This window comes from Urocampus carinirostris, chromosome 17 (genome assembly GCF_059441175.1).
Source record: "Urocampus carinirostris isolate Australia breed hairy pipefish chromosome 17, RoL_Ucar_1.0, whole genome shotgun sequence".
Taxonomy (NCBI): Eukaryota; Metazoa; Chordata; class Actinopteri; order Syngnathiformes; family Syngnathidae; genus Urocampus; species Urocampus carinirostris.
The window spans coordinates 8,769,045-8,794,497 of NC_142365.1; the positions used below are offsets into that span (position 1 = coordinate 8,769,045).

General features: G+C 41.9%; 1 protein-coding gene across 1 annotated transcript in view; it reads left to right on the forward strand.

Moving 5' to 3' along the window:
• Positions 1 to 25,453, forward strand: part of LOC148349124 (A disintegrin and metalloproteinase with thrombospondin motifs 2-like) — a 48,225-nt gene that overhangs the window by 11,214 nt on the left and 11,558 nt on the right. Inside the window, exons 3-14 of the mRNA XM_088321012.1 lie at positions 6,017 to 6,182; positions 7,416 to 7,513; positions 7,575 to 7,658; positions 10,316 to 10,399; positions 10,466 to 10,619; positions 11,190 to 11,295; positions 11,372 to 11,515; positions 15,015 to 15,147; positions 15,228 to 15,341; positions 16,491 to 16,636; positions 16,717 to 16,809; positions 21,296 to 21,378. Of these exons, the coding sequence (XP_088177138.1) occupies positions 6,017 to 6,182; positions 7,416 to 7,513; positions 7,575 to 7,658; positions 10,316 to 10,399; positions 10,466 to 10,619; positions 11,190 to 11,295; positions 11,372 to 11,515; positions 15,015 to 15,147; positions 15,228 to 15,341; positions 16,491 to 16,636; positions 16,717 to 16,809; positions 21,296 to 21,378 (1,405 nt within the window). The remainder of the gene's footprint in view (positions 1 to 6,016; positions 6,183 to 7,415; positions 7,514 to 7,574; positions 7,659 to 10,315; positions 10,400 to 10,465; positions 10,620 to 11,189; positions 11,296 to 11,371; positions 11,516 to 15,014; positions 15,148 to 15,227; positions 15,342 to 16,490; positions 16,637 to 16,716; positions 16,810 to 21,295; positions 21,379 to 25,453) is intronic.

The window sequence follows — 25,453 nt, forward strand, 5'->3', positions numbered from 1 at the left end:
TCTAGTCGGCGGCTGCTTGCCTTAGTTGCAAGACTTTGCGACTTGATATTGATCCATATATAAGGCGCACTGTATTATAAGGCGCATGGTCAGCTTTTGAAAAAAATAAAGGCTTTTAGGTGCGCCTTATAGTGCTGAAAATACGGTAATTTACGTGCATATGATTAAATAACTTTGTAGACACTCAAAATAGGGAGAGAAGACATCAATGGATTTTGAACTTGCAGGAGAGAAACCTACCACTTAGCATGTTAGCAGCAATTCTGTTACGTTATCTAGTTAGCTTTTCCTGAATCACAAACTGAGCAGCCCAAAAAATCTCCAGTAAGCACTAAAATATCCAGTAGCTTATATGAAGTCGGAGAATATAATATATTCAAGTCCCGGGATACAACGTTAATAACCCCCCCAGATAAAAACATTAAAATTACAAAACAGTAAAGTATATAGTAAGTACTCTTCATCTGTACTATCCATACATATGTTAAGGTAACTGCTGAGTTGAAACCTTAGTAGACACTCAAATTAGGGAGAGAAGACATCAACGGATTTTGAACTTGCAAGGAGGACAGGGAAAGAAGCCTTCTGATGAGAAATTCCAACCTGTCCGAACGGTCCTCATCTGAGCCCTTTCTTATCAGTTCATATCCTAGGTTCCAAAAACATTGCCTCCCTATAGGGTGCGGAATTTCAAAGAGCAGTAACATGATTGGCCGATATGATTTCACAGTCAAAAGAACAAATGACAGTGCGCAATAATAGTCAAAATAAAGAATTGGCATCCTATTAAATCCTTTTTACAGGAGTCCAATATTAAAAACAGAATAAATGTATCAATATGTGAAGGAGAAATACATTTATTTCCCTTTCATGCGATGTGATTGAGTTGGTAGAGTGGAGTAGTGGGTGGATGCAGTGAGGAAGCAGCCTGCGATGGCAGCTTTAAAATAAATCTGAAAGTTAATGAAGTGGTATTGTCAATTGGTTACAGGCATACCAAGGGGACGGGTTCACGTGCTTTCTTCATGTTTATTTTTAATCACAAACTTTGTTTCCATGGTTATCATGTTTTTTTTGCCCTTTAGCAACACAGCAAACCTTGAGACCCAAAGTGAATAACAGTACAAAAAAATACAGTATCGTGTTGTACTCACTCGCAATGTTTTTATGAAGCACACAAGATTAGGAACTGAATGTGAAGAGACAGAAAGACATCGTGGGAGGTAGTGCAGCCAATGATATATTGGTATTTTTATGATGTGGTGACTCAAACCAATAGCAGATAAGCATTTTAGATGACATCGACCAATAGTAGAGAGGCATCTTAGAGACGTAACTTTAACCTTTTTTGGCCACATAAAATAAATTCTTGTTGATGTCATACTTTGGGGAAAATGCCATAAAGAGAGGGCCTTCTTTTACACCATAAAGTGAAACTGTCATAAGGCGGGGAAGCTGTATCCTGGGGTATAGGAAAGTAAGAATGGTAGTTTAGCAGTATATGGAACTGATTTGCCGTTTGTTTTGTTTCTTGGTTTGTTTTTGTTTGAGGAGAAACAAACTCAAGCGAGTTGCTTTGATGGCGTGTAAACGAAGAAACGAGTCGCCAGCAGTTACGGCATCGGACGATGGTTGAAAATGAATGCTCGAGCTCGGGGGTGTCTAATATGTGGCCCGTGGGCTTAATTGGGCCCACTTGCAGATTGAAAATGGCCCGCAAGACTAAGAGAAATGCAAGCAAAACATGAGCTTAAGTATTAAATGTGTCCATTTGATGTGTCCAAAAGTTTATTACTCTCTCTCTCTCTCTCTCTCTCTCTCTCTCTCTTTCTCACTCTTTTTCTTTGTCTCTCTCTCTTGCTCCCACTTTGTCTCTCTTCCTGTAGCTCACTCTTTTTTCCCTTCCCCCGTCTCTCTCTCTCTTTCCCTCTCTTTTTTCCCTCTTTCTCTATCCCTATGTTATCTTTCTTTTACTCAGTTTATCTTTCTCTGTATCTCTCTTTCTTGCTCCCTTTATTTTATCTTTCTCTCTTTCACTTCTCTCTTTCTCACTCCCTCTCTTTATCTCGTTCTCTCACTTTTTATCTTTCTCTCTCTCTCGCTAATCTCTCTTTCACTATCTTTTTCTCTTTCTGTCTCGATTTCCCTCTCTCTCTTTCTCTGTTTTTAGTTTCCTCATTGGTTTCTCCTCTGTTTCTCTCTTTCTTTGCATCTGTCTGTATTTCTTTCTTTCTCTCTTTCTTGCTCTCTCTCCCTTCTCTCTTTCTCTCTTTTTTCTATCTTTCTCCCTCTCTTTCTCCCTCCCTCTTTGTCTCTGTTTGTTTATCTATTTCTTTCTCACTTGCTCTCTTTCTTTCTCTCTGTCTGTATTTCTTTCTCCCTCTCTCTTTCTGCATTTTCTCTCTCTCTCTCTCTCTCTCTCTCTTTCTCTTTATCTCTCTTTCTTTCTTTCTCTTTGTCTCCCTCTCTTGCTCTCACTTTGTTTCTCTCCCTCTAGCTCACTCTTTTTCCCTTCCCCCATCTCTCTCTCTCTCTCCTTCTCTCTCCTTTTTTTTCTCTTTCTCTATCCCTATGTTATCTTTCTTTTACTCAGTTTCTTTTTTGTTTCTCCCTCTATTTATCTATCATTTTCTCTCTATCTCTCCCTTTTCTCTTTCTCTGTCTCTCTCTTTCTTGCTCCCTCTATTTTATCTTTCTTTCTCTCTTTCACTTTTCTCTTTCTCACTCCCTCTCTTTATCTCGTTCTCTCACTTTGTATCTTTCTCTCTTGATATTCTCTCTTTCACTATCCTTTTCTCTTTCTGTCTCTCTTTCTCTATTTTTAGTTTCTTCATTGGTTTCTCCTCTGTTTCTCTGTTTCTTTGCATCTGTCTGTATTTCTTTCTTTCTCTCTTTTTTCTATCTTCCTCCCTCTCTTTCTCCCTCCCTCTTTGTCTCTGTTTGTTTATCTATTTCTTTCTCACTTGCTCTCTTTCTTTCTCTCTGTCTGTATTTCTTTCTCCCTCTCTCTTTCTGCATTTTCTCTCTCTCTCTCTCCTCCCACTCTCTCTATCTCTCTCCATTCCTATACGTCTTTCTCTTCCTTTCTTTCTTTCTTTTCTCTCTCACCCTCTCTCTTTCTGCATTATCTCTTTCTTTCTTTCTTTTTAATCTACAAGTCCCTTCTGAGAATTTGTTTGAGCTCAAAAATATGAATGTTAGGATAATAGAGATATATTTTAGACGTAGAGCAAAGGGAAGGATTTGAGCTGAAATGAGTTTGACACCCCTGCTTTATCTGAGTAAAAATGCCAGACATCCCTAAGATAAAGAGATGGAGCAAAATCCCTAAAAAAATGTAAACCTTAAAAAAAAAAAAAAAAAAAAATCAGTAGCCACGTGCACCCTGGCCGCAATGGCAATGCACTGAACTTCTTTCAACGTCTGACTGCTGGAAAGTGCAGATGTGATGGGATCCAGATGTGGTGGAAAGATGAGACCCGTTGAAAGGAATGAGCTGCACAAACACTCGCACGGGGAATGGATTTGTCTTCCTGCTTGTTCACGCTCCCTCTTGTTTTGAAATATAGGACTTTTTTTTTTCCAAAAACTTCCTGCAGTACAACACCTTGCTGGTCTTGTACTGGTTCCCAGTGGCCACAATCCGTCTGTTATGAATTTGTTCAAGACCGTCAGGGGACACTTATTATGACCTAGATCACAGGTGTCAAACAGGCGGCCCACGGGCCAGATCAGGCCCGCTCAGGGATTGAATCCGGCCCGCGAGACAACACTCGGAGAAGCGCAAGAGAAAAACAAGCTGCAGGTTGAAATATGTCAACTTGATGTTGCCAAAGCCAGGTGCCTCGAACAAGACACTGTACTTGTATTCAATTATTTCTCTCTCTCTCTCTCTCTCTCTCTCTCTTTCTGTGTCTCTTTCACTCTCTGTGTCTTTCTTTTTCTCTTCCTTTGTTGCTCTTTGTCTCTTTCACTCTCTTTTAACCTCTTTTGCTCTAACTCCCTTTTTTCCTTTTCTCTCTTTTCTCTTTCTCTGTTCATACCCTTTGCGCTTTTTTTACTCTTTTCTCTCCTTCTGTCTTTCTATTTCTCTTTGGATTCCTTTCTTCCTCTCCCTTTCTTTTCCCCCTCTCTCACGACTTTTTATCTTTTGTTTCTCGCGCTCTCTCTCTCTTTTTCTTTCTTTGTCCCGCCCTCTCTCCTTTTCCCTCTTTCTCTTATTTCTTTATCCCTCTTTCTCTTTAATCTACTAGTCCGGCCCCCGACAGAATGTTTGTTCTATCGTGTGCCCCCTGACTTAAAATGAGTTTGACACCCCTAAGTAGAGATTCAGCAGACTGGCAGTAAATCTTTCTTCCGGGATCAGTGTGGTACCTCCATAGAAACATTGTCTTGCAAAAGTATTGGCCCCCAAGAACTTTTTGACATATTGCCATATTTAAGACTTCAAACCTATGGATGAAACTATTTTCTAAGAATCAACAACATGTGAGACATGACAAACCAAATTTATGTAACATTTTACATCGTGCCTATAGATACAAAATTCAAATGTAGACGTTGCAAAACTATTGGCCCCCTTTGAGTTAATACTTTTATGTAATCTCCTGCCACTAGTCCTTTTTGGGTATGTCTCTTTAAGTTTTGCTCATCTTGAAACAGAAATATTTGCTCGATCTTCCTTACAAGATGACTCGAAGTCCCTGAAGGTTTAAAGGTGATCGTTTCTGGACAGCATTGTTCAGATGTTACCACAAAAGCTCAATAGGATTAAGGTCTGTACTTTGGCTTGGCTATTCTAACACCATTTTAAAATGGTCTACAAGGCAACTACCTGCTCATCAAACCATTCCATTGTCAATTCTGCTTTATGTTTAAGGTTGTTGTCCTGTTGGACGGTGAACCTGTGCCCCAATCTCAGGTCTTTTGCAGACTCCAATAGATGATCTGACAGAATCGCCCAGTATTCGGCTCCAACCATCTTCCCATTAACTCTAACGATCTTCCTTATCCCCGCTGAAGAAAAGCCATACCAGAGCCACCACCATATTTGACAGTGGGGATGGTGTTTTCAGGGTGATGTACAGAGTAACCTCTTACACCAAACGTTGCATTCGGCTTGAAAAGTTCCATCTTGGTCTCACCTGACCAGAAGGACCCTGTTCCACAGGTTATCTGTGACCCCCGATGAGGCTTCACTGGCCTTTTTCTGGCATTCTTTTAGGAAAGGGCTTTCTTGCTGATCTTCCATTGGATTCCATTCTATTCATGCCAAATATGACTAATTAGTTTTCTACCTGTTTGGGTTGAAAGTTTAAAGGATGGCCAGGTCTTGGTAGATTTGCAGTGGTTTTATGCTCTCTCCATTTTGATATTATATCTCTTTGTATATCGAGGAATATCCTGTAGAGAGGGGCAGAGAAACAAAAATTTGATAGGTTGGTCGTTTTGGTTGTAAGATTTCTCAGAATTCACTGCGTGAATATAACTTGTTTTTATATTCCTAAATATAAAAACAATCTTTCACACACACACACACACACACATGAAGTAACGGTTCAATAATCAGTCTAATTGCATCACTTGTACGTTAATCAGTTTTGTACTCTTTTATTTTGAAGTTGCATTTTCGGTGTATTTATCTGTTTCCTGTGTGACAAAAGTTTACTAGACACACGGGGTTGCGCAGAGTGGCCGCAGCCCTGGCCGGGACGAGAGGTGATGGCCCCGATGGGTCACCGGACAGAGCTAATAAATTTATTTACCTTAATGCTTGTTTTTATTTGTTTAATTCTGCCAACATAAAGTTCATATAAGTTTTAACTTTATCATAATTCCACACCATAAAGTATAAACGTCGCAAGGTGGGGTTACTGTGGGTCTTAGAATTGAAATCAATTGTCAGCAGGTCCTACTGAAAGAATCTTAAACCTACAAATGTTCACTTTCAATGTCAATAACTCTGTCCAGCAGATCCTCAGCCAACCAAACAAGTACATTATGTATGTTCCCGCAGGCGGGGATGATCCGAACCAGTAAAGGAGAATTTTTCATCGAACCCTTGCACGGCTGGGATGAAAACGAGGACAACAAAAAAGGACGACCGCATGTTGTCTATCCATTGTCTGCTGTCATCAAGTCTAAACAACAGGCAGTCAATCAAACCTCTGACTTCTTGCGAGGTCTATTGGATTCTTGTATATAATCTTCCAATATACCGTAAATTCCGGACTATAGAGCGCACCTGATTATAAGCCGCACCCACCATATTTTGAGAGGATAACCGCTTTTGTACTTACACAAGCCGCACCTGTGTATAAGCCGCATGCGACCACATTAAAACATGTAACACAATTACACAATTAATCCAAACCCGACTTTGAGTCCGGCGATTGTAACTTAATATAAAATACAAAGTCCATAAACCACAGCCGATAAAATGAACGGCAAATGATACCGGTACTTAAGGTTTGATGCAGACCTGCAGAGTCCAGGTCCCGATGAAAATAATCCAAGGGAAAAAAAATTATATTTCCAAAGGTAAGGGTGGGAAAAATATATATCCATTATTGTCCGCTGCGTCCACAAACACGTCTCACCTTTACTCCACTTCCCGTCAGCCCGCGTTTGCCCCGTCCCTTCTTTCTCATTTGTGCGAAACATATCAGAATAAGTTTCTAAAATAAATACATGACAAAAATATACAGTTGCAAATACATGTTATATAGATGGTTACACATATTTACAAAGAAAGACGGTACACCGAGAGAGTTTTCAAAGCTTAAATAATAATAATATAACTTTCATCCCAAACCGCGCCTGTGAAGGGTAGCAAAACGCTACTAGCAACACGCTCGCAACACAGTAAACGGGTCTGTTAAAAGAACATATACCATACATGTAGAAATCACGGTAAACAGTCCTCATTTTCCTCCTTATAACTGACGTCATCAAAGTCGTCTTCCTTTAGAATTGGAAAGAGATTTTGTCTTATAGACGTCGTCCCACGCTCCCTTATTCATAAGCACGCTAGCAACACGCTCGCTAGTAAAGTTTACGTGCAGTAGCTCTGTTTCCTTCTTTATCGGACTGTTCGACTGCGTTTAGCTTGAAAGCCGCGTCGTGTGCCTTTCTTTTTGCAATTTGCATGATGAGGATATGTCTACGCTAATTTAATTTGTGCACAAGCTAAGAAGTTGCAGTCTTCCTCGGCGCATATATTCCACCGGTCTAAATCTTACCTTTTGTGCTCGAGCGCCGCTGGCGGCTGTTAGAAAAATTACATAAATTGGCCGCATCACTAAATAAGCCGCAGGGTTGAACGTTTGGGGAAAAAAGTAGCGGCTTATTGTCCGGAATTTACGGTAACCATGAAATCAAATGGGATTTGTTGAAACCTCTTACGATGTCTTCAGGACCTCTCTTCGGTTCCTCCTCCGATCTGCTGAGATCCGCCTCTGGCTTGAAACGGCGACGGCGCTACATTGAAGATGCGGATATGTTCAACATAGAGGTAAAGCAGATCAGATTTTTCTCAGCAAAAAGTCACAGCTTTTATTCTACTTCCTCTGCAGGTCCTGCTCGCCGTGGATTATTCTGTCCTTCTTTTCCACGGACAGCAAAACGTCCAGAAGTATCTTCTTACCCTGATGAACATTGTAAGTGGATCGCAACAGAGGTTATTGTTGAGGAGAGAAATAAGTTGATTTATAGTTTAACATGAACTCAAAATAAGGAGAGAAGACACCAATGAATGTTGGGCTTGTAAGGAAAATAAGGTTGGACCATGCAAAACCCTCAAAATGTACAATATCTAGTCTGTTCTACAGATCTTCCCCTAAGCCCTTTCTTTTCCCTAAGAATCTCCTAGGTTACATAATGTAGACCAGGGGTGTCAAACTCATTTGAACTCGGGGGCCACACGATAGGACCAAGATTCTGTCGGGGGCCGGACAAGTAGATTAAAGAGAAAAAAAAGAGAGATAAAGAAATAAGAGAAAGAGGGAGGGAAAAGGAGGGGGGGGACAAAGAAAGAAAGAGAGAGGGAGACAGTATGAGAAACAAAAAATAAAAAGTTGTGAGAGAGGGGGAAAGAAAAGGAGCGGAAGAAAGAAATCCAAAGAGAAATAGAAAGACAGAGGGAGAGAAAAGAAAAAAGAAAGCGCCAAGGGTAGGAAGAGAGAAAGAGAAAAGGAAAAAAGGAAGTTAGAGCAAAATAAGTTAAAAAAAACAGAGAGAGAGAAAGAGACAAAGAGCAACAAAGGTAGAGAAAAAGAGAGACACAGAGAGTGAAAGAGACCGAGACAGAGAGTGGGAGAAAAGAGGTGGAAAAGAGGGAGATAGAGAGAGAGAGAGAAGGAAATACAAGTACAGCGTCTTTGTTCGCTGCACCTTTCTTTGGCAACAACAAGTTGACATATTTCAACCTGCAGCTTGTTTTTCTCTTGCGCTTCTCTGAGTGTCGTCTCGCGGGCCGGATTCAATCCCTTAGCGGGCCTGATCTGGCCCGCGGGCCGCCTGTTTGATACCTGTGATGTAGACCAACCCTAAAGAATGTGGGAATCAAGGAACAGCTTGAAGATTGGCCTCCCTATCCAATAATGGGTGGAGGCCAACCACAATTTTGCAAACAGTGACGATGATGCAAACAATGATCACAAAGAGAACAACCTTGGCATTTCAAACATTCTTCATTGGAAGTATTCGATAATCAAAATAGAACAAGTATGACACTGAATTTGACAAATGTACAATAAGCAGTCTTGGAATTACGTGTACCTTCCAGGAATACAAAGCACTTGTTTGTTGCAAATGTTCAAAGAGCAACAAAGAGCAATCCTGGCATTACAAGCATTCTTCTGTTACAAGCCATAAACGGAGACAGGACCCAATAGCGTTTGTTTTACTGAGTTTGTGTCAGAAGGACCAGAACAGAACAGGAAACCCCAGAGCGTTCGTTACAGTTCTTTATTTAGGGAAGCGTACAGGGCTAGCGGGAGACGCGATGACTGTCGGACGTCAGCAGCGTAGCCGTGAAGACAGCTTCGGAACCGAAGCCAATCGGAATGCGGAAGTCTAGCAGGTCAAGTTTACCGGGACTGGAGAGAAGATCGTAGCGTGGGACGGAAGCAGGTCGGATCGGAGGCAGGCAGAAACAGGTAAACAGATCAAGTCGGAACAGGTAATCAGGAGAGTCATACAGGGGACAAACGTAATCCTCAGACGAAGAGGTCTCGGCGTAGCGTGCTTAAAAAGGAAACATAAACCAATCAGAGGGCGTCCACGTGATAGCTCCAGGTGACTAGTTAGCAATCACGACAGTTTTATTGATAAAAAGAGAGCAGTGCTTGCTTCCACGATCCGATGATCATCGGACATGGGTAGCTGGTGGCAGGAACGCGGAAGTGGCACTTCCGTGTCGAGCAAGGGTAGTCGAAGACAGCGAGAAAACAGGTCGACAGAAGAGCAAGGCAGAAACGGGTCCAAAAACAGGTCTGCAACAGGTATCAGTCAGGAGAAAATAGGGCAGGAGAATGTCGGATAGTGCAGAGCTTGCCTAGCTGAAAGCATAGGTTCGCAGACAGTCCGACAGCTTCCTCTTGGAAGGCGAAAGTTTAAAAAGGGTCAGGGAGCCAATCAGCGACTAAGGCTTTTGCAGGTGCCCCGAATCAGCAATCATGACATTCTTCATTGCAAGCGTTCAATGAACAAAATGGAATAGCCTTGGCCATACTTGCAAAGCGCCTCATTGCAAGTGTTCTATGATCAAAATAGCACAATTCTGGCATTACAAACGTTCTTCATTGAGAGCGATATATAATCAAAATACAACAAGTATGTTTATGACAAATTTACAAAGAGTAGCCTTAGGATTACATGTACCTTCCAGGAATACAAAGCACTTGATTGAAGTTGATTTGTGGGCAGCACGGCGGCGCAGTGGTTAGCGCGTGTGCGGCATAGTTCTGAGGTCGTGGGAACCTCCTTTGTGGGTTCAAATCCAGCTACCGGACTTCCTGTGCGGAGTTTGTATGTTCTCCCCGTGCTTGCGTGGGTTTCCTCTGGGCACTCCGGTTTCCTCCCACATTCCAAAGACATGCATTTCAGGTGGATTGGCCGGTCCAAGTTGTTCCTAGGTGTGAATGAGCGAGCGAGTCGTCTGTCCCTGTGTGCCCTGGCTGGCAACCAGTTCAGGGTGTCCCCTGCCCACTGCCCGATGATTGCTGGGATGGGCTCCAGCACCCCCGCGACCCTACTGAGGATAAGCGGTGCAGCTGATGAGAAGTTGATTTGTATTTGGACGTATGCGTTGCAGGTCAACGAGATCTATCAAGATCAATCCCTCGGTGCCAACATCAACATTGTCCTGGTTCGAATCATTATGCTGTCCCCAACAAAGGTACCACAAACACTCCCTAAACTACACTTCGGTGGTTACTGCAGGACTCACCCTTTTATTCTCTAGTCCCAAGAGCTTATTTCACTGGGCAACGCCCAGAAAAGCCTGGAGAACGTCTGCGGCTGGTCTTACATCCAACAGAGGGACCAGAACCCCAACCAGCAGCACGACCACCTCATCTACTTGAGCAGACGAGAGTTTGGACCCTCTGGCATGCAGGGTATCAATGCTTGCTAGCACCAGGTTACTTTATTAATCGGACATATTGCCAGGGTTGGGTAGGGTTACTTTAACTTGATTACTTTCAATGACTTTTGGATTACTCTAATACCAAATATGCTAATAAAAGACAAAATAAACGAAATATGAATAAAATGATGACTCACAACACGTGGTAAGCTTTCTCTCCTGGCTTTGATCTCTTTGATCTCCGGCAAAACTAACATAAAATGCGACAGAAAAAAAAATGAAAATAAATCCAAACAGCTTGCCGACATCATTTTTGCCGTTCCATGTATTCTGTTACTCCCCAAGCCTGCACAAAATTCAGTAATTTTATTCATAATTAGTTTATTTTGTCTTTTATTAGCATATTTGGTATTGGAGTCATCCAAAAGTCATTGAAAGTAATCCAGTTAAAGTAACCCTACCCAACCCTGCATATTGCTAATGCTAATATGAGCTCACACTAATGAGAATACTCTTATGACCTAAAGACTGCTAACACATGATGCTAATGTGGCTAATGCTAACACAAGCTAGCATAATAGTATCATTTCAATCTGTGCAGGATACGCTCCGGTCACAGGGATGTGTAAAACGCACCAAAGCTGCGTCCTCGTCCTGGAGGACGGTTTCTCGTCGGCCTTCGTGGCAGCGCACGAAATCGGACACGTGTGAGACACACAAACGTACAATGACTAAAAGTTTAGCCCCAGCTCATGTTGGAATTCACCACACGTCCTCCTTCAGGTTGGGGATGGAGCACGACGGGGAGGCCAACGAGTGCGAGGACGATGTGTTCCTGGGGAGCATCATGTCGCCTCAGGTGGAAGCCTCCTTTTACCGATACCACTGGTCCAGATGCAGCTGGACTGAGCTGCACAAGTACTTGCAGTAAGACTTTTCACCATTCCCATTTGCTACCCTTCTCCTGAGGAGGCCGCCCACTTCTTGTTCCCTTACTGTCCATTCCATTTTCTTTTCCCCGTATTTCATCTCCAGTTGGGAACTACGTGTTCAGCTTCCTGTCCTTTAGAATAGAATAGAAATGAATATACCGGTACCTTTATTGTCACTATTACAAAATGGGTTGAACATATTGTGACAACGAAATTGGACGTGACACTCCAGTTTCACATTTAACAGTGAGGATAAAAGAAAACAAAGAAGATAAAGGAACAAAGAAGATAAGGTTATCTCTCTCATCTCATCTCATTAGCTGCACCGCTTATCCTCAGTAGGGTCGCGGGGGTGCTGGAGCCCATCCCAGCAATCATCGAGCAGTGGGGAGGGGACACCCTAAACTGGTTGCCAGCCAATCGCAGGGCACACAGGGACGGACAACTCGCTCGCTCATTCACACCTAGGGATAATTTGGACCGGCCAATCCACCTAAAAATGCATGTCTTTGGAATGTGGGAGGAAACCGGAGTGCCCGGAGGAAACCCACCCAAGCACGGGGAGAACATACAAACTCCGCACAGGAAGTCTGGTAGCTGGATTTGAACCCACACAAGAAATGTGGGCATGTAGGATGTTACATTCAGTTTTGGGATCGTATTAGCGCAATATGCGGTAGTGCAAAAATAGACAACATTGTGCAAAGTGAGCATAGGCATGAATATAATTTTACATCTGTATGAGGTAGTGTGTTTGCAAGAGTTTCAGTTTTTTGTGCGGTGTGTGTTAAGGGTGGTAATGGCTCTGGGGAAGAAACTGTCTCTGAGTGTTTGTTTTTGTTTTGTGTGACCTGTAGCGTCTGCCGGAAGGCATCAGGTCAAAGAGGTGGTGGAAAAAATTGAAATGATACTATTATGCTAGCTTGTGTTAGCATTAGCCACATTAGCATCATGTGTTAGCAGTATTTAGGTCATAAGAGTATTCTCATTAGTGTGAGCTCATATTACAAAGTTCTTGATGATGTTTTCTGCTCTGCTGAGGTAGCGAGAGCAGGCAATGTCCTCCAGACTGGGTAGAGAGCAACCAACGATTCTCTGGGTTGTGTTGATGACCCTCTGAAGTGTTTTCCTGTCTCCTGTCGTGCGCCCAGCTTGCCGCACCGTAATGCAGTATGTTAGAATGCTCTCCACTGTGGCTTTGTAAAAGGACACCAGCAGCTGCTGTTTCAGATGATTTTTCCTGAGCACTCTCAGGAAATGGAGTCTCTGCTGGGCCTTCTTTCATGTCCTTCTTGTTCCAGGGCAGTTCATGTCAAGTGCTTCTTCTTTTTTACCTGAAAAATATATGGTGAGGCCTGGCAATCGTTGGTCGGATGCCCTTAGGAAGTAGATTGGACACGCTACCCGGAGATGAAAGAAGGCTTGGTTGACTCAGCTCCAGAAGGAGATTTTATTATTAGTCAAAATAATGCCAAAGCCAACGTCTCTCAAACCCGTGTCCAAATTTACCCTGGGAACATACATTGATAATAACTTGGGCCTTCCCCCAACATCTGTTTCAAATTTTAAGCCTCCCTCTTGAACTCAGACATAAATTCTACACCTGTCAGCAGAGGTGCTAAGATTCTGACAACTGACAAACCAACCGACAGTGAAGGTTCGCTCCCTCACGACCACGTCACGCATCGTCTCTCTGCCTATATGGATTTATAGCACATATAAACCTCACATGTCTACTGCATCCCCACTTTTTGCCCAGTTCTTGTCCTTTTCCACGTCCTCTTTCTATGCTTACCGTGTGTTACGATTTATGGGTGAACCAATATGCAGAGAAGGCCGGCATGCTAAAAAAAAAAAGATGATTGTTGACAACAACCCAGGTAACAAACCAACAAAATGTCCGAACAAGAGACAACGAACAAACTTGATGTGACCTTAAGGATGGACAAAATCTAGTGTCAAAACTAGTCAATTGTCAGGAACCAGAACAGGATCAGGACCCAAACATGTGATGTTCTCACACAAGCCTTTTATTTCACGGGAAATGGGGAGTCATGCACATTACACAGCGGTCTTGCGTGGAAAGACAGGAAACCAGAGACAGAAGAGATTGATTCCAATAGCCCGAGTTGATATCGGACAGATGGGGTCGATACCGGACAGGATGGGACAGACAGACAAGATAGATAATGAAACAGGATATCGAAAATAAACAGGACAAACAAGACGGGAACGAAAACTGGAGAGTATAATAAACAGGAAAAAAATAGACGGGAACGCAACTGGAAACCGATATTAAACAGGACAAAAATAAACGGGAACAATACTGGACTGGAAATACCAACAGGAAAACAGGACCGAGTCAGAACCCACGTTTTGCGGGGCAGAGGTTCGTTTACGGACTGACCAAGTAAGAGCGTACTCAGCTTAAAAAGACGGAAAGCCAATCTTTTAATGAGCCACATGGGGGGGGCCAATTGGGCGCCATGGCAACCGTGACATCAATAGGTGTGGACACTGATTAGGCGTAGGTGGGCCCCTCAGGTTGGTGCCCTGCAGGGGGGGAATTCTGTGCCAGATCCTGACATCATGTCCACCCACTTCCTGTTTTTTGACTACTTTCCAATGAAATTTGGGGGTGGATGATTTCATCTCTTTTTCTTGATATATTTTGTCGCATGATATTAACATTTTTGGGGGCTTATTTAGTCGGTTGTACGAGACAGAACTGTACTTAATCACATTTTTGAGTGGAAGTACAATGTTGGCAACAAGATTCACTTGATATAATTGGAAATTATTTGAATGCAACACAAACTTTTTCTTCTTTTTTCCGTGTTTTTTTCTACTTTTTTATAAATTCCTTAAAAAAAATCTCATTGTGTTTATTTTTTCCAAGCTGTTACTTTTTTCTTTTGTTTCTTTATTTACTTTTTACCCAAATTTCTTTCTTTTCTTTTTTTCTGGCTTTTTTCTAAATTTTTCCTTCTTTTTTTCCTCTTCCTTTTGTTTCTTTTGTTCTCATCTTTTCACTACTTTTTCATTTTGGTATTTTTTTCTTTTTTGTTCGATTCCCTCCTTCATTTAAGTCATTTTGTGCATACTTTTACATCATATTTGGTCATGTTGGGATGAAAGAAGCAAAAACAACCCGAAGAGCCGTTTAGGACCCGAAAGAGCCGGTTCCTTTTAGTGAGCCGAGCCGAAGAAGCCGGTTCTCGACAAACTCCACTGACTTTACTCAACTTCGTCCTACTTCGACTCGACTTCAAAATACCGCATTTAGGACACAACGTCGGGGGAACCCGTGTATTTTGACCTTCATGCACTGTAACTTTGACTTAAATCGCTTCTTAATTAGTCATTTTGAGCCCTCATTTTTGCGCGCTGGCTAGATTTTCTTGTGCGCTGAGAATGTGCGAGCAGTGCGCAATTGCGCACGTGCGCGGCTTCGAGGGAACACTGTTTACAGGTATTTGTTTCCTCCTGTTTAGCACCTACGACTGTCTCAGAGACGACCCGTTCAGCCCTGGCTGGCCGACTCCGCCCCTTTTGCCAGGGTTCGAGTATTCCTTGGAGCAGCAATGCCGTTTTGACTTTGGTCCAGGATACGGGAGCTGCACCGCTGTAAGTCTACCCGTGTTCCGCTGCTGGACTTGTTTTGGTATAGTCTGGATCTATAGTCCTCTGTTTGATATTCTTGTCAGTATCCCAACCCGCAGCCTTGCCTGCAGCTGTGGTGCAGCGACTACAACCACCCTTCAGTCTGCAGATACAAAAAAGGTCCACCTCTGGACGGGACGCCATGCGGACCTGGTTTGGTGAGCCGACCTGTACTTATCAGCAATGTTCCCTGTAATTTTCCACTGGTCTGAGCGTTCACACAAAGTCGGTGAGCAACGCTTGAAACATCAGCGAGCAACAGCAATCCCAAGTGTGGCAACTAAGTCATTATCAAACATGGCCAAAACTTGACATCCATTTTGCTGAGTTTCCTCAAATGCAAAAAAAATGTTTCACTTTTGAATGAATTGACTCTTGTACTATTGCAAAGGTTGTACGGCCTACAAACATCATTTGTTTTTACAACAATTCTTTCACAAGATTTCCATTTCTTTTTTTTCCTGGTATCTTTTGTCACATAATACTAGCATTTTTGGTGGCTTATTTAGTCGGTTGCACGATACACAACTGTATTTAATCACATTTTTGAGTGGAAGTACAATGTTGGCAACAAGATTGACTTGGTATAATTGGAAATTATTTGAATGCAACACGAACTTTTTCCCTGTTTTTTTCTTTCTTTTTTTTTTTAATTCCTTTTAAAAAATCTCATTGTTTTTATTTTTTCCTGGCTTTTTTCTTTTTGTTCTCTATTTACTTTTTTTCCTTTGTTTCTTTTTCTCTTTTTTTCTGGCTTTTATTCTGAATTTTTCCTTCTTTTTTTCTCTTCCTTTTGTTTCTTTTCGTCTCAGCTTTTCACTACTTTTTCATTTTGGTATTTTTTTCTTTTTTGTTCCATTCCCCCTTACTTTAAGTCATTTTGTGCATAATTTACATAATATTTGGTCATGTTGGGATGAAAGAAGCAAAAACAACCTGAAGAGCCGTTTAGGACCCGAAAGAGTTGGTTCCTTTTAGTAAGCCGAGCCGAAGAAGCCGCTTCTCGAAAAACTCTAGTGTCTTTACTCAACTTCGTTCTACTTCGACCTTGACTTCAAAATACCGCATTTAGAACATAGCGTCAGGGGAACCCGTGTATTTTTACCTTCATGCACTGTAACTTTGACTTAATTCGCTTCTTAATTAGCAATTTGGAGCCCTGATTTTTGTGAGCTGGCTAGATTTTCTTGTGCGCGGAAAAGCTCTGGGTAGTGCGCAATTGCGTGCACACGCAGCTCAGAGGGAACATTGCTTATCAGTGTTCATTCGGTGATCTGAATCAATCCTGCACGTTTCCATTTCCCCAGCACTGTTTCAAAGGTCACTGCATCACACTTACGGTGGGCCTGCTGAGACAAGATGGCGGCTGGAGCTCCTGGAGTGCCTACACCGACTGCTCCAGGACATGCCGGGGCGGCGTACGCATCCGGTCTCGAAACTGCGATAACCCAAAGTTAGCGAACAAAAGCTTGAGGCGCTGGCGGAAATTTCTGATATCATCGACAATCAAGGGATTATTGTTGCTGTGTCCAGGCCTGCCAACGGGGGGCGCACCTGCTTCGGAAACAGTTTTGAGTTCCAACTGTGCAACCAGCAACACGAGTGTCCCCCACTGTCTGACTTCAGGTCAGTGAGATGTCAAAGTCAGATGTGGAATGAAATTTTGTGGCGAGGTTTTTGATTGGATCGATTTGTTGACTGTTCTCATTTCACGCGGTGGTGTGCACAGAAAGACATTAGGTGGTGCTTGAGCAAACCCACTTTTACAAATGTTTTATTTCATTATTAAACAGTTTATTGGGGTTTACTGACAAGATGATGTTGTATGGTGGGGTATAGTAACCTTTGTTTTCATGGTTATTATGTTTTGCTTCTTCCTTTAGCATCCCTGCAAGTATTGAGACCCATAGCTATAGACCAGGTGTCAGCAACCTTTTCGGTGTGAAGGGCCACTTTCAAATTTCCTTGCAAATCAGTGTGCCACACCAAGATCAATGACTTGCGCAACATATTTTTTTTCTGAAAGAGCTGTTATTTTAAACCAGTCCGAATATACAACATGGATAAACATTGAAATAGTATATCTGACCAATTTATCTTCCACTATTCTTGTTCATCAATAAACAAAAGAATTAATGTGAGCAACATGTGGAGAGGCCTGTAGACATCAATGACTTCAACTTTTTACCACAAGAATGAACCAGAATCAACCATTTTTCATCAACAATGAACTACGATCAAAAACAAGTGATATGGATAGCTACCATACCATTCATCATTGAAATTTTATTGCAGAGAATATAAAAACTTAAAATAACAGCAACAAGGCAGAAGGCTACTTGAAAATAAGTGCAAACAGAAATAACAGCTGATTTGGTCACAGGTATAAATGGGTTTCCATGCTTTCCTATGTATGCAGTGAGCAATGTGATAACTTGCTTCAGTGGTGGTGTTTTTAGCAGTGACAAAGGTCTTTAGGGTCTGTGTTTGTTTGCCGTACCTGGACACAGCGCCTTTTAATGTCTATTTCTTGAATTCATGTTTCGTCTCGTAATGACGTTTAATACTTGATGTGCGAGGTACAACACTCTTGAGGCATAATGCACAAACAGCAGAGTCATTTTTGCACAAACCCCTGGTCGTCAGTCAAAGAACGAGATTTCTTTTGCTGAAGGAGCTGTCATTATTCATTCATTTATGGCGCACCAGTGTTTCTGTGGCTGGGTCAAAACATGGAGGGGCGCTACTGCAAAGCCTCTAAACAACTCGGCGCGCAATTGAAAATGTCTAAATATCAGGTAAAAATGCACATTTTTTAAAAATAATCATTATTATTTTGCCGTGCGCTCGTGTGCCACTGGTTAACCCTTCATACATTGCCGACCCCTGCTATTGACTGTATTAAAACGTATTCTATCGCACATAATACAGAGCACACAAGATTCCGAACTGAATGAAGAACAAGCCATTGTGGGAGGAAGTTCAGCTAATAGCCATGGCACAAACCAATAGCAGCAAATAGGAATCTTAGAGCCATAACTCATCATATGCACAAACACTGCAAAGTTTGAAGTTTTTGTTGCACACAAAAAATTTTTTGGCGATTTTGTATTGTGAAATAATTGCTGTTAAAAAAACATCCGACATTGTAATGTAAAAAACATCGTGAATGTGTCAGGACCAGACCCACTTGCGTTAGGTTTCTTTCAGTTTTATTGGAAGAAAGGAAAGGGTTGCCCCAACGATCCGGTGATCGCTGGGCGCGGAAAGCAGGTCGCTCTGAACGTGGAAGTGGGACTTCCGTGGCGAGCGATGGTGGTGTCGGGAACGGAAAAACGGGTGTAGCCGGGACAGGAGAGCAAAAAGGTGGTCGGGGTCGTAAGCGGGTCGTAAGCCAGGAAAGGAGAGTAGACGTGGTCAACAAAAAGGTCAAAAGCCGGGACGGGCGAGTAGACGTGGTCAGGATCAAAAACGGGTCGAAGCGGGGGGACAGACGGGAGCAAAAAACAGGTTGGAGTCAGGGTCAAAAAAAGGCTTGCTTAGTGTAAACTGAGGTTCGCAGACGGACTAACAAAAGGGGACAGACAGGAGTGGGTCTAAATAGGGACGGAGAGCCAATCAGAGTCCGAGACAGCTGGCGCCAAAGGAGCGGGCACAGGTAATACATATCGGTAATAATGACAGAATGCTGTAACCCGGGGTGTACTGTACTAAACATTCTTATAGGCCATCTTTGCAAAGAAACGTTTCGAGCGCTAAGATGGTTTGCTGCTGAGACAAGATGGCGGCGGTGGTTAGATAGATAGATAGATAGATAGATAGATAGATACTTTGTTCATCCCCGAAGGGAAATTCACATTTCCAGCAGCATCCCTGAGCTGAGAACAATCGAGAACAATCGAAATTAACACGGGAGCTGCTGGAGTGGCTGCCATTCGTGACGGCGCCGGAAGAAAAGATTCAATTTGAATCATGTACAAACAAACAAACAATTGAATCATGTACAAACAAACAAACAAACAAAATATTCATGTTTCAATAAGTGGAGTGTTAATAAAATGGGGGGAAAATAATTTCTGATACTGATATAACCAGGTAAAACTAATTTTAAGTTACCTAGTGAAAAGCTGTGAAAAAAAGAAACAAAAGGAAGAGAAAAAAAGAAGGAAAAATTTAGAAAAAAGCCAGAAAAAAAAGAAAAGAAAGAAACGTAGGGAAAAAGTAAATGGAGAACAAAAATAAAAAAGTAACATAGGACGAGACAGACGGGATCAATACCGGATACTGGAGACTAGAGCAAGATACCGGACAAGACAAGCCAGACGGTATCGATACCAGATACTGGAGACTGGAGCCAGATATCGGACAAAATACAAGCCTTGCAAGTGCAGAGGTTTGTTGCCTGACTGACAAGGAGTGAATGAGAGCACTGAGTTTAAATAGGAGGGGAGCCAATCAGGCAAGGAGTAACAGGTGGCTCAAAACAAGCGGGCCCTAGTGAGGGCAATGGGCAATCGTGACACAACGTCACAACGAAATTCAATGTACTTTTATCTGCATTGAATTAACATGCTTAGTAATGCATAAATCACATGATACAACGAATCAATTAGGAAATTTACTTTTAACAATCAATTTTATCATTGTTGCAGCCCTAAGGCCAAGTTGCTGATGTTATACCTGGCACTTTGCAGGAAAAATAAATGTCTGGTCTGACAAGTTATGTGAAGGTACCCGTTTACCCACAAGACAGTCAACAAGAAATACAACCAAGTTTTCCTATGAATTGAGTCTAAAATGACTGTTCCTTCAGAACAGACTCTCACATATGGCTACAATTTGGGTTATGCTGGTTTGCTAGTTTAAGATCAGGTAATTGTGTAATTTTGTAACTGTAATCCTGTGCAGTCCTTTGAGACATTTTTGTGATTAAGGGCTATATAAATAAATTTGACTTGACTTGACTTGAGCGCTAAGATTGTGACCTGAAGTGTTCTGTGACTATTCGGGATTGGTCGGAAATGAAATACAGTGGAACCTCGGTTCTCGACCATAATCCGTTCCAGAACCCTGTTCGAGAACCGATTTGTTGAATCACCGAAATCATTTTTCCCATTAAAAATAATGTAAATCGTTTTAATCCGTTCCAACACCCTGAATGTTTACCATGAATGTTTAACGTAAACATGACGCTAACCCAAGCTAATCGTACGTTCGCGTTATCGTAATCTTCCGTACGAAAGATTACGCTAACATGAACGTGTAAACATAAAAAAATCAGGTCATTTACAAGTCATTTAGCACCACAAGTGGCTAGCGCTTCATTGGAAAGGGGGCTCCGTTCAAACACCCTGAATTTTGGGCTCAGTTCCAACACCCTGAATGTTTACCTGAATGAATCTTCCGTACGAAAGATTACGCTAACACGAACGTGTTAAAAAAATAATAATGATAAAGAAAAGAATTATGAATAGGATTTCTTACCTTTGTGGTGGTCAGCAGAAGGCGCATGCTGTATTCCCTAGCAAGATCCGAAACTCGAACACCTCTTTCATATTTAGCTATTATGTCTTTCTTAAAGGCAATAGTTGTAGAAACAACTTTTCTTTTTTCACCTGTAGCAACTTTGCTGCTTGCACCGACCTTCTTGGGAGGCATAGTTAGGGGCTAAAACACTCCGTTCACCGATATTAAAAGCGAAAGCAAAAAGAGGCAAGTGCGCACGTGATAACAGTTGGTCACGAGGGGTGGGGGGGGGCGATCTACACGATCTCCACCCGTACGCCGCTCAGCATCGCACTCTAGCGTACGCACTCACGCATTACCGGCGTTCGAACTCCGAATTTTTGACCGAACAGCGAAGGAAGAATTTCTGGAAATTTTTGGTCGGACTACGATTTGTTCGAACTGAGAGGCGTTCGAAAACCGAGGTTCCACTGTAATGTTCTTTTTGAGATAACATGAACCAGTTACTGGAATGAACCTGAAAGTAAATTCCAACAAATTAGACTCAATTATAATAATCTCTAGATGAATGAACGGAGACCGTTTGGCCTAATTTATGAAGGACTTGGAAAAATGTTGATAATTTTCTGCATGTTTTGTCTTTTAGGGAGGACCAGTGTAGCGCCTGGGATGACATTCTGGAACACCAAGGGAAAAAACATCACTGGCTGCCTGTTGAACACGCCGACCGTAATCAAACACGCAAACACAAACTCACACATATGTATATAAGGGTCACCAAAATGGTGCTTACGGTTACGGGGATAGCCCCCTGAGAACATATATCGTAAATTCCGGACTATAGAGCGACACCTGATTATAAGCCGCACCCACCACATTTTAAGAGGATAACCGATTTTGTACTTGCACAAGCCGCGCCTGTATATAAGCCGCATGCACCCACGTTAAAAAATGTAACACAAACACAAAATTAACCCAAACCCGACTTTAAGTCCCGCGATTGTAATTGAATATAAAGTACACAGTCCAAAATCCACAGCCGTCAAAATGAACGGAAAATGATACCGGTACTTAATGTTTGATGTAGACCTGCAGAGTCCAGGTCCCGTTGAAAATAATCCAAGGGAAAAAAATGTATATTTCCAAAGGTAAGGGTGGGAAAAATATATATCCACTATTGTCCGCTGCGTCCACAAACACGTCTCACCTTTGCTCCACTTCCCGTCAGCCCCCGTTGTTTTTCGCCCCTTCTTTTTGATTACATTTTAAAGTAAACCGTTGCAAATACATATTATACATAGTTACACATATTTACAAAGAAAGATAGAGAGAGAGAGTTTTCAAAGCTATAATAATAATATTATAACTTTCATCCCAAACCGTGCCTGTGAAGGGTAGCAAAACGCTACTAGCAACATGCTCGCGACACAGTAAACGGATCTGTTAAGAAAACTTACCGTGCTTGTAGAAATCACGGTACACCGTCCTCATCTTCCTCCTTACAACGACATCTCCAAAGTTGTCTTCCCCAGTAGGGCAAAGAGAGTTTGTCATATAGACGTCGTCCCACCCTCCCTTATTCAATAACATGCTAGCAACACGCTCGCAAAGTAAAATTTACGTGCAGTAGCTCTGTTTCCTTCTTTATCGGACTGCTAGATTGCATTTAGTTTGAACGCTGCGTCATGTGCCTTTCTTTTTGCAATTTGCATGATGAGGGTATGTTGTTGCAGTCTTCCTCGGCGCATATATTCCACCGATCTAAATCTTACCTTTTGTACTCGAGCGCCGCTGGCGGCTGTTAGAAAAATTACATAAATTGGCCGCATCACTGAATAAGCCGCAGGGTTGAACGTTTGGGAAGAAAGTAGCGGCTTATAGTCCGGAATTTACGGTAAGTAACCCAAGGACAAGTTCTGAAGATAGCTCTCCAGTGATGGGTGTTTTAATTAGAATGTGGAAATAACACAATAATAACACAGTAACAACATGTAATCACATGGCGATTAGTTATTTTAGAAATGCATATTAAACTGTTAGCCCTCGCCGCCAGTGTGGCACGTTACTGAAAAAGAGTAATTAGTTACAGTTTCTAGTTACTCTATTTAAAGTGAAACTAAGTTGCCAACCACGATTACTCACACCAAAAAGTAGCGCGTTACTCCAAAAGTAACTACCTATTTCCGAATACCGTATAGACTCCCTAAAATGTCTTTAAATCTGAAAATTTTCAAGAGGTTTTGCATCCCCACTTTAAACAAGTAAGACTTGAACTTGCACACGAGACATCCCAGCGTTTGTTAGAAGTGTAGTTCAAAACAATATTTGCTTCTAAATGTGAACTAAAATAGAGGATATCTTGTCTGTCGTGTGAAAGATAAAGTTGAAAACCTTTTTTTAAACACTACTAGCAACTATCTGAAATTATACCGGTCCTTAAGGTTTGATGCAGACCTGCAGAGTCCGGGTGCCCGTTGAAACTAATCCAAGGAAAAAAAGTCTATATTTCCAAAGGTAAGGGTGGGAAAAATATATATCCACTATTGTCCGCCACAATAACAGGTCTCACTCACCTTTACCCCACTTCCCGTCTGCCCGCGTTTGCTCCGCCCCTCATTTTTAATTCACAAAACATATCAGAATAAGTGTCTCAAATAAATACATTACAAAAATATCCAGTTGCAAATACATATTATACATGGTTACACACATTTACAAAGAAAGACGGTACACCGAGAGAGTTTTCAAAGCTTTAATAATAATATTATAACTTTCATCCCAAACCGTGCCTGTGAACGGTGGCAAAACGCTACTAGTAACACGCTCGCAACCCAGTAAACGGCTTTGTTAAAAAAACATACCGTTCTTGTAGTAATCACGGTAAACCGTCCTGATCTTCCTCCCTATAACTGACGTCATCAAGGTCGTCTTCCCCAGTATGGGAAAGAGACTATGTCATATAGACGTCGTCCCACGCTCCCTGATTCAAAAATACGCTAGCAACACGCTCGCAAAGTAAAGTTTACGTGCAGTAGCTCTGTTTCCTTCTTTATCGGACTGCACGGTTGCGTTTAGTTGCGTCATGTGCCTTTCTTTTTGCAATTTGCATGATGAGGATATGTCTACGCTAATTTAATTTGTGCACAAGCTAAGAAGTTGCAGTCTTCCTCGGCGCATATATTCCACCGATCTAAATCTTACCTTTTGTACTCCAGCGCTGCTGGCAGCTGTTAGAAAGATTGCATAAATTTGCCACATCACTGAATAAGCCGCAGGGTTGAACGTTTAGGAAAAAAGTAGCGGCTTATAGTCCGGAATTTACGGTATTTGGTATTGAAGTAATCCACAAGTAATCAATAGTAATCAAGGTACATTACTGCAACATTATGGTATTCGGATTACGTTACTGATTGCTTTTTTCAACAGGTGAGTAGTAACTGTATCTGATTACATTTTATAAAGTAATCCTCCCAATCCTGAATATAAACATGCTCACCTATTACTCCTAACAGTTGGATAGTTGAATTTGACGATATCGGTGATCCAGGATAGATCTTAAGTCAGAGAACATCGCGATACATTATCTACATTTAAGGAGTAGTGCCGTAACACTCCATGTACTAAGAAAAGTTGAGTTACAAAATATTATAATAACGCATTTCGGTACTCGTTACAGAGAAAAATAATTGCGTACATGAAATGCATTCCATTTTAATGAATCTGATTGGTTTAGACAGGAATCACATATTTAAATGCAGTGCATAATATTGGTCGCTAGATGGCGTGCAGATATAATAAATGAGCAATAGGGATAGTGAAACTTTGTAAACACAATGCGTCCCTGTGAGAAGAAAACGAGCGGCTTGAAATGTGGGAGTCAAAGCCATCTTGATTGTAGTCATAGCCATCTCTGATTAACCAGCTAGCAGGCCTCATAGTGGCCTTCAGGTTGTAGCTTTTTAATCTGAGGCACGTTCCTTGGTGCCTAAGAACTTATTCTCCTGACCTTGAAGGTGTTTGCGAAATCGTAAAACCACACACTTATTGAGCACTATAGAAATATAAACTTAAAACGATATAAGTATAAACGTATACATTGGTTATAAGATTATAGAATATTGTGTCGTGGTTGCCATGGCGCCCAATTGTCCGTGCCCATGTGTGTCACGGTTGCCATGGTTCCCAATTGGCCCCGCCCGTGTGTGTCACGGTTGCCATGGTGCCCAATTGGCCCCGCCTGTGACAAAGATTGGATTTCTGTCTATATAAAGCTCAGCGCTCTCTTGCTTAGTTTGTCAGACCATCAAACAAACTTCTGCCCCACAAGGCGTGGGTTCTGACTCGGTCCTCTTTTGCTGTTGGTATTTCAAGTCCGGTATTGTTCCCGTTTATTTTTGTCCTGTTTAATTTCTGGTTCCGGTTCTGTTTTCGTCTGTGTTTGTCCTGTTTGTTCGTTTCTCCAGTTTTTGTTCCTGTCTTGTTTCCCCTGTTTATTTTTGTTATCCTGATTCGTTATCGATCTCGACGGTCTCTGGCTTCCGGTCTTTCCACGCCAGACCGGCTGCCTAACGTGCATGACTCCCCATTTCCCGTAAAATAAAAGCTTGTGTGAGAACATCACGCGATTGGGTCCTGATCCTGTTCTGGTTTCTGACATATAGTATAAAAGGCACATTTAGACCATAATTTCCCTTACATATAAAGATGTCGCTGACCATTGCACACGTGCAGTATGATCAGAATGCGTTTGTGCAAGGCACATGCAAAAAAATCATCAGATCTTTATTCCTCATTCTCTAAGTCT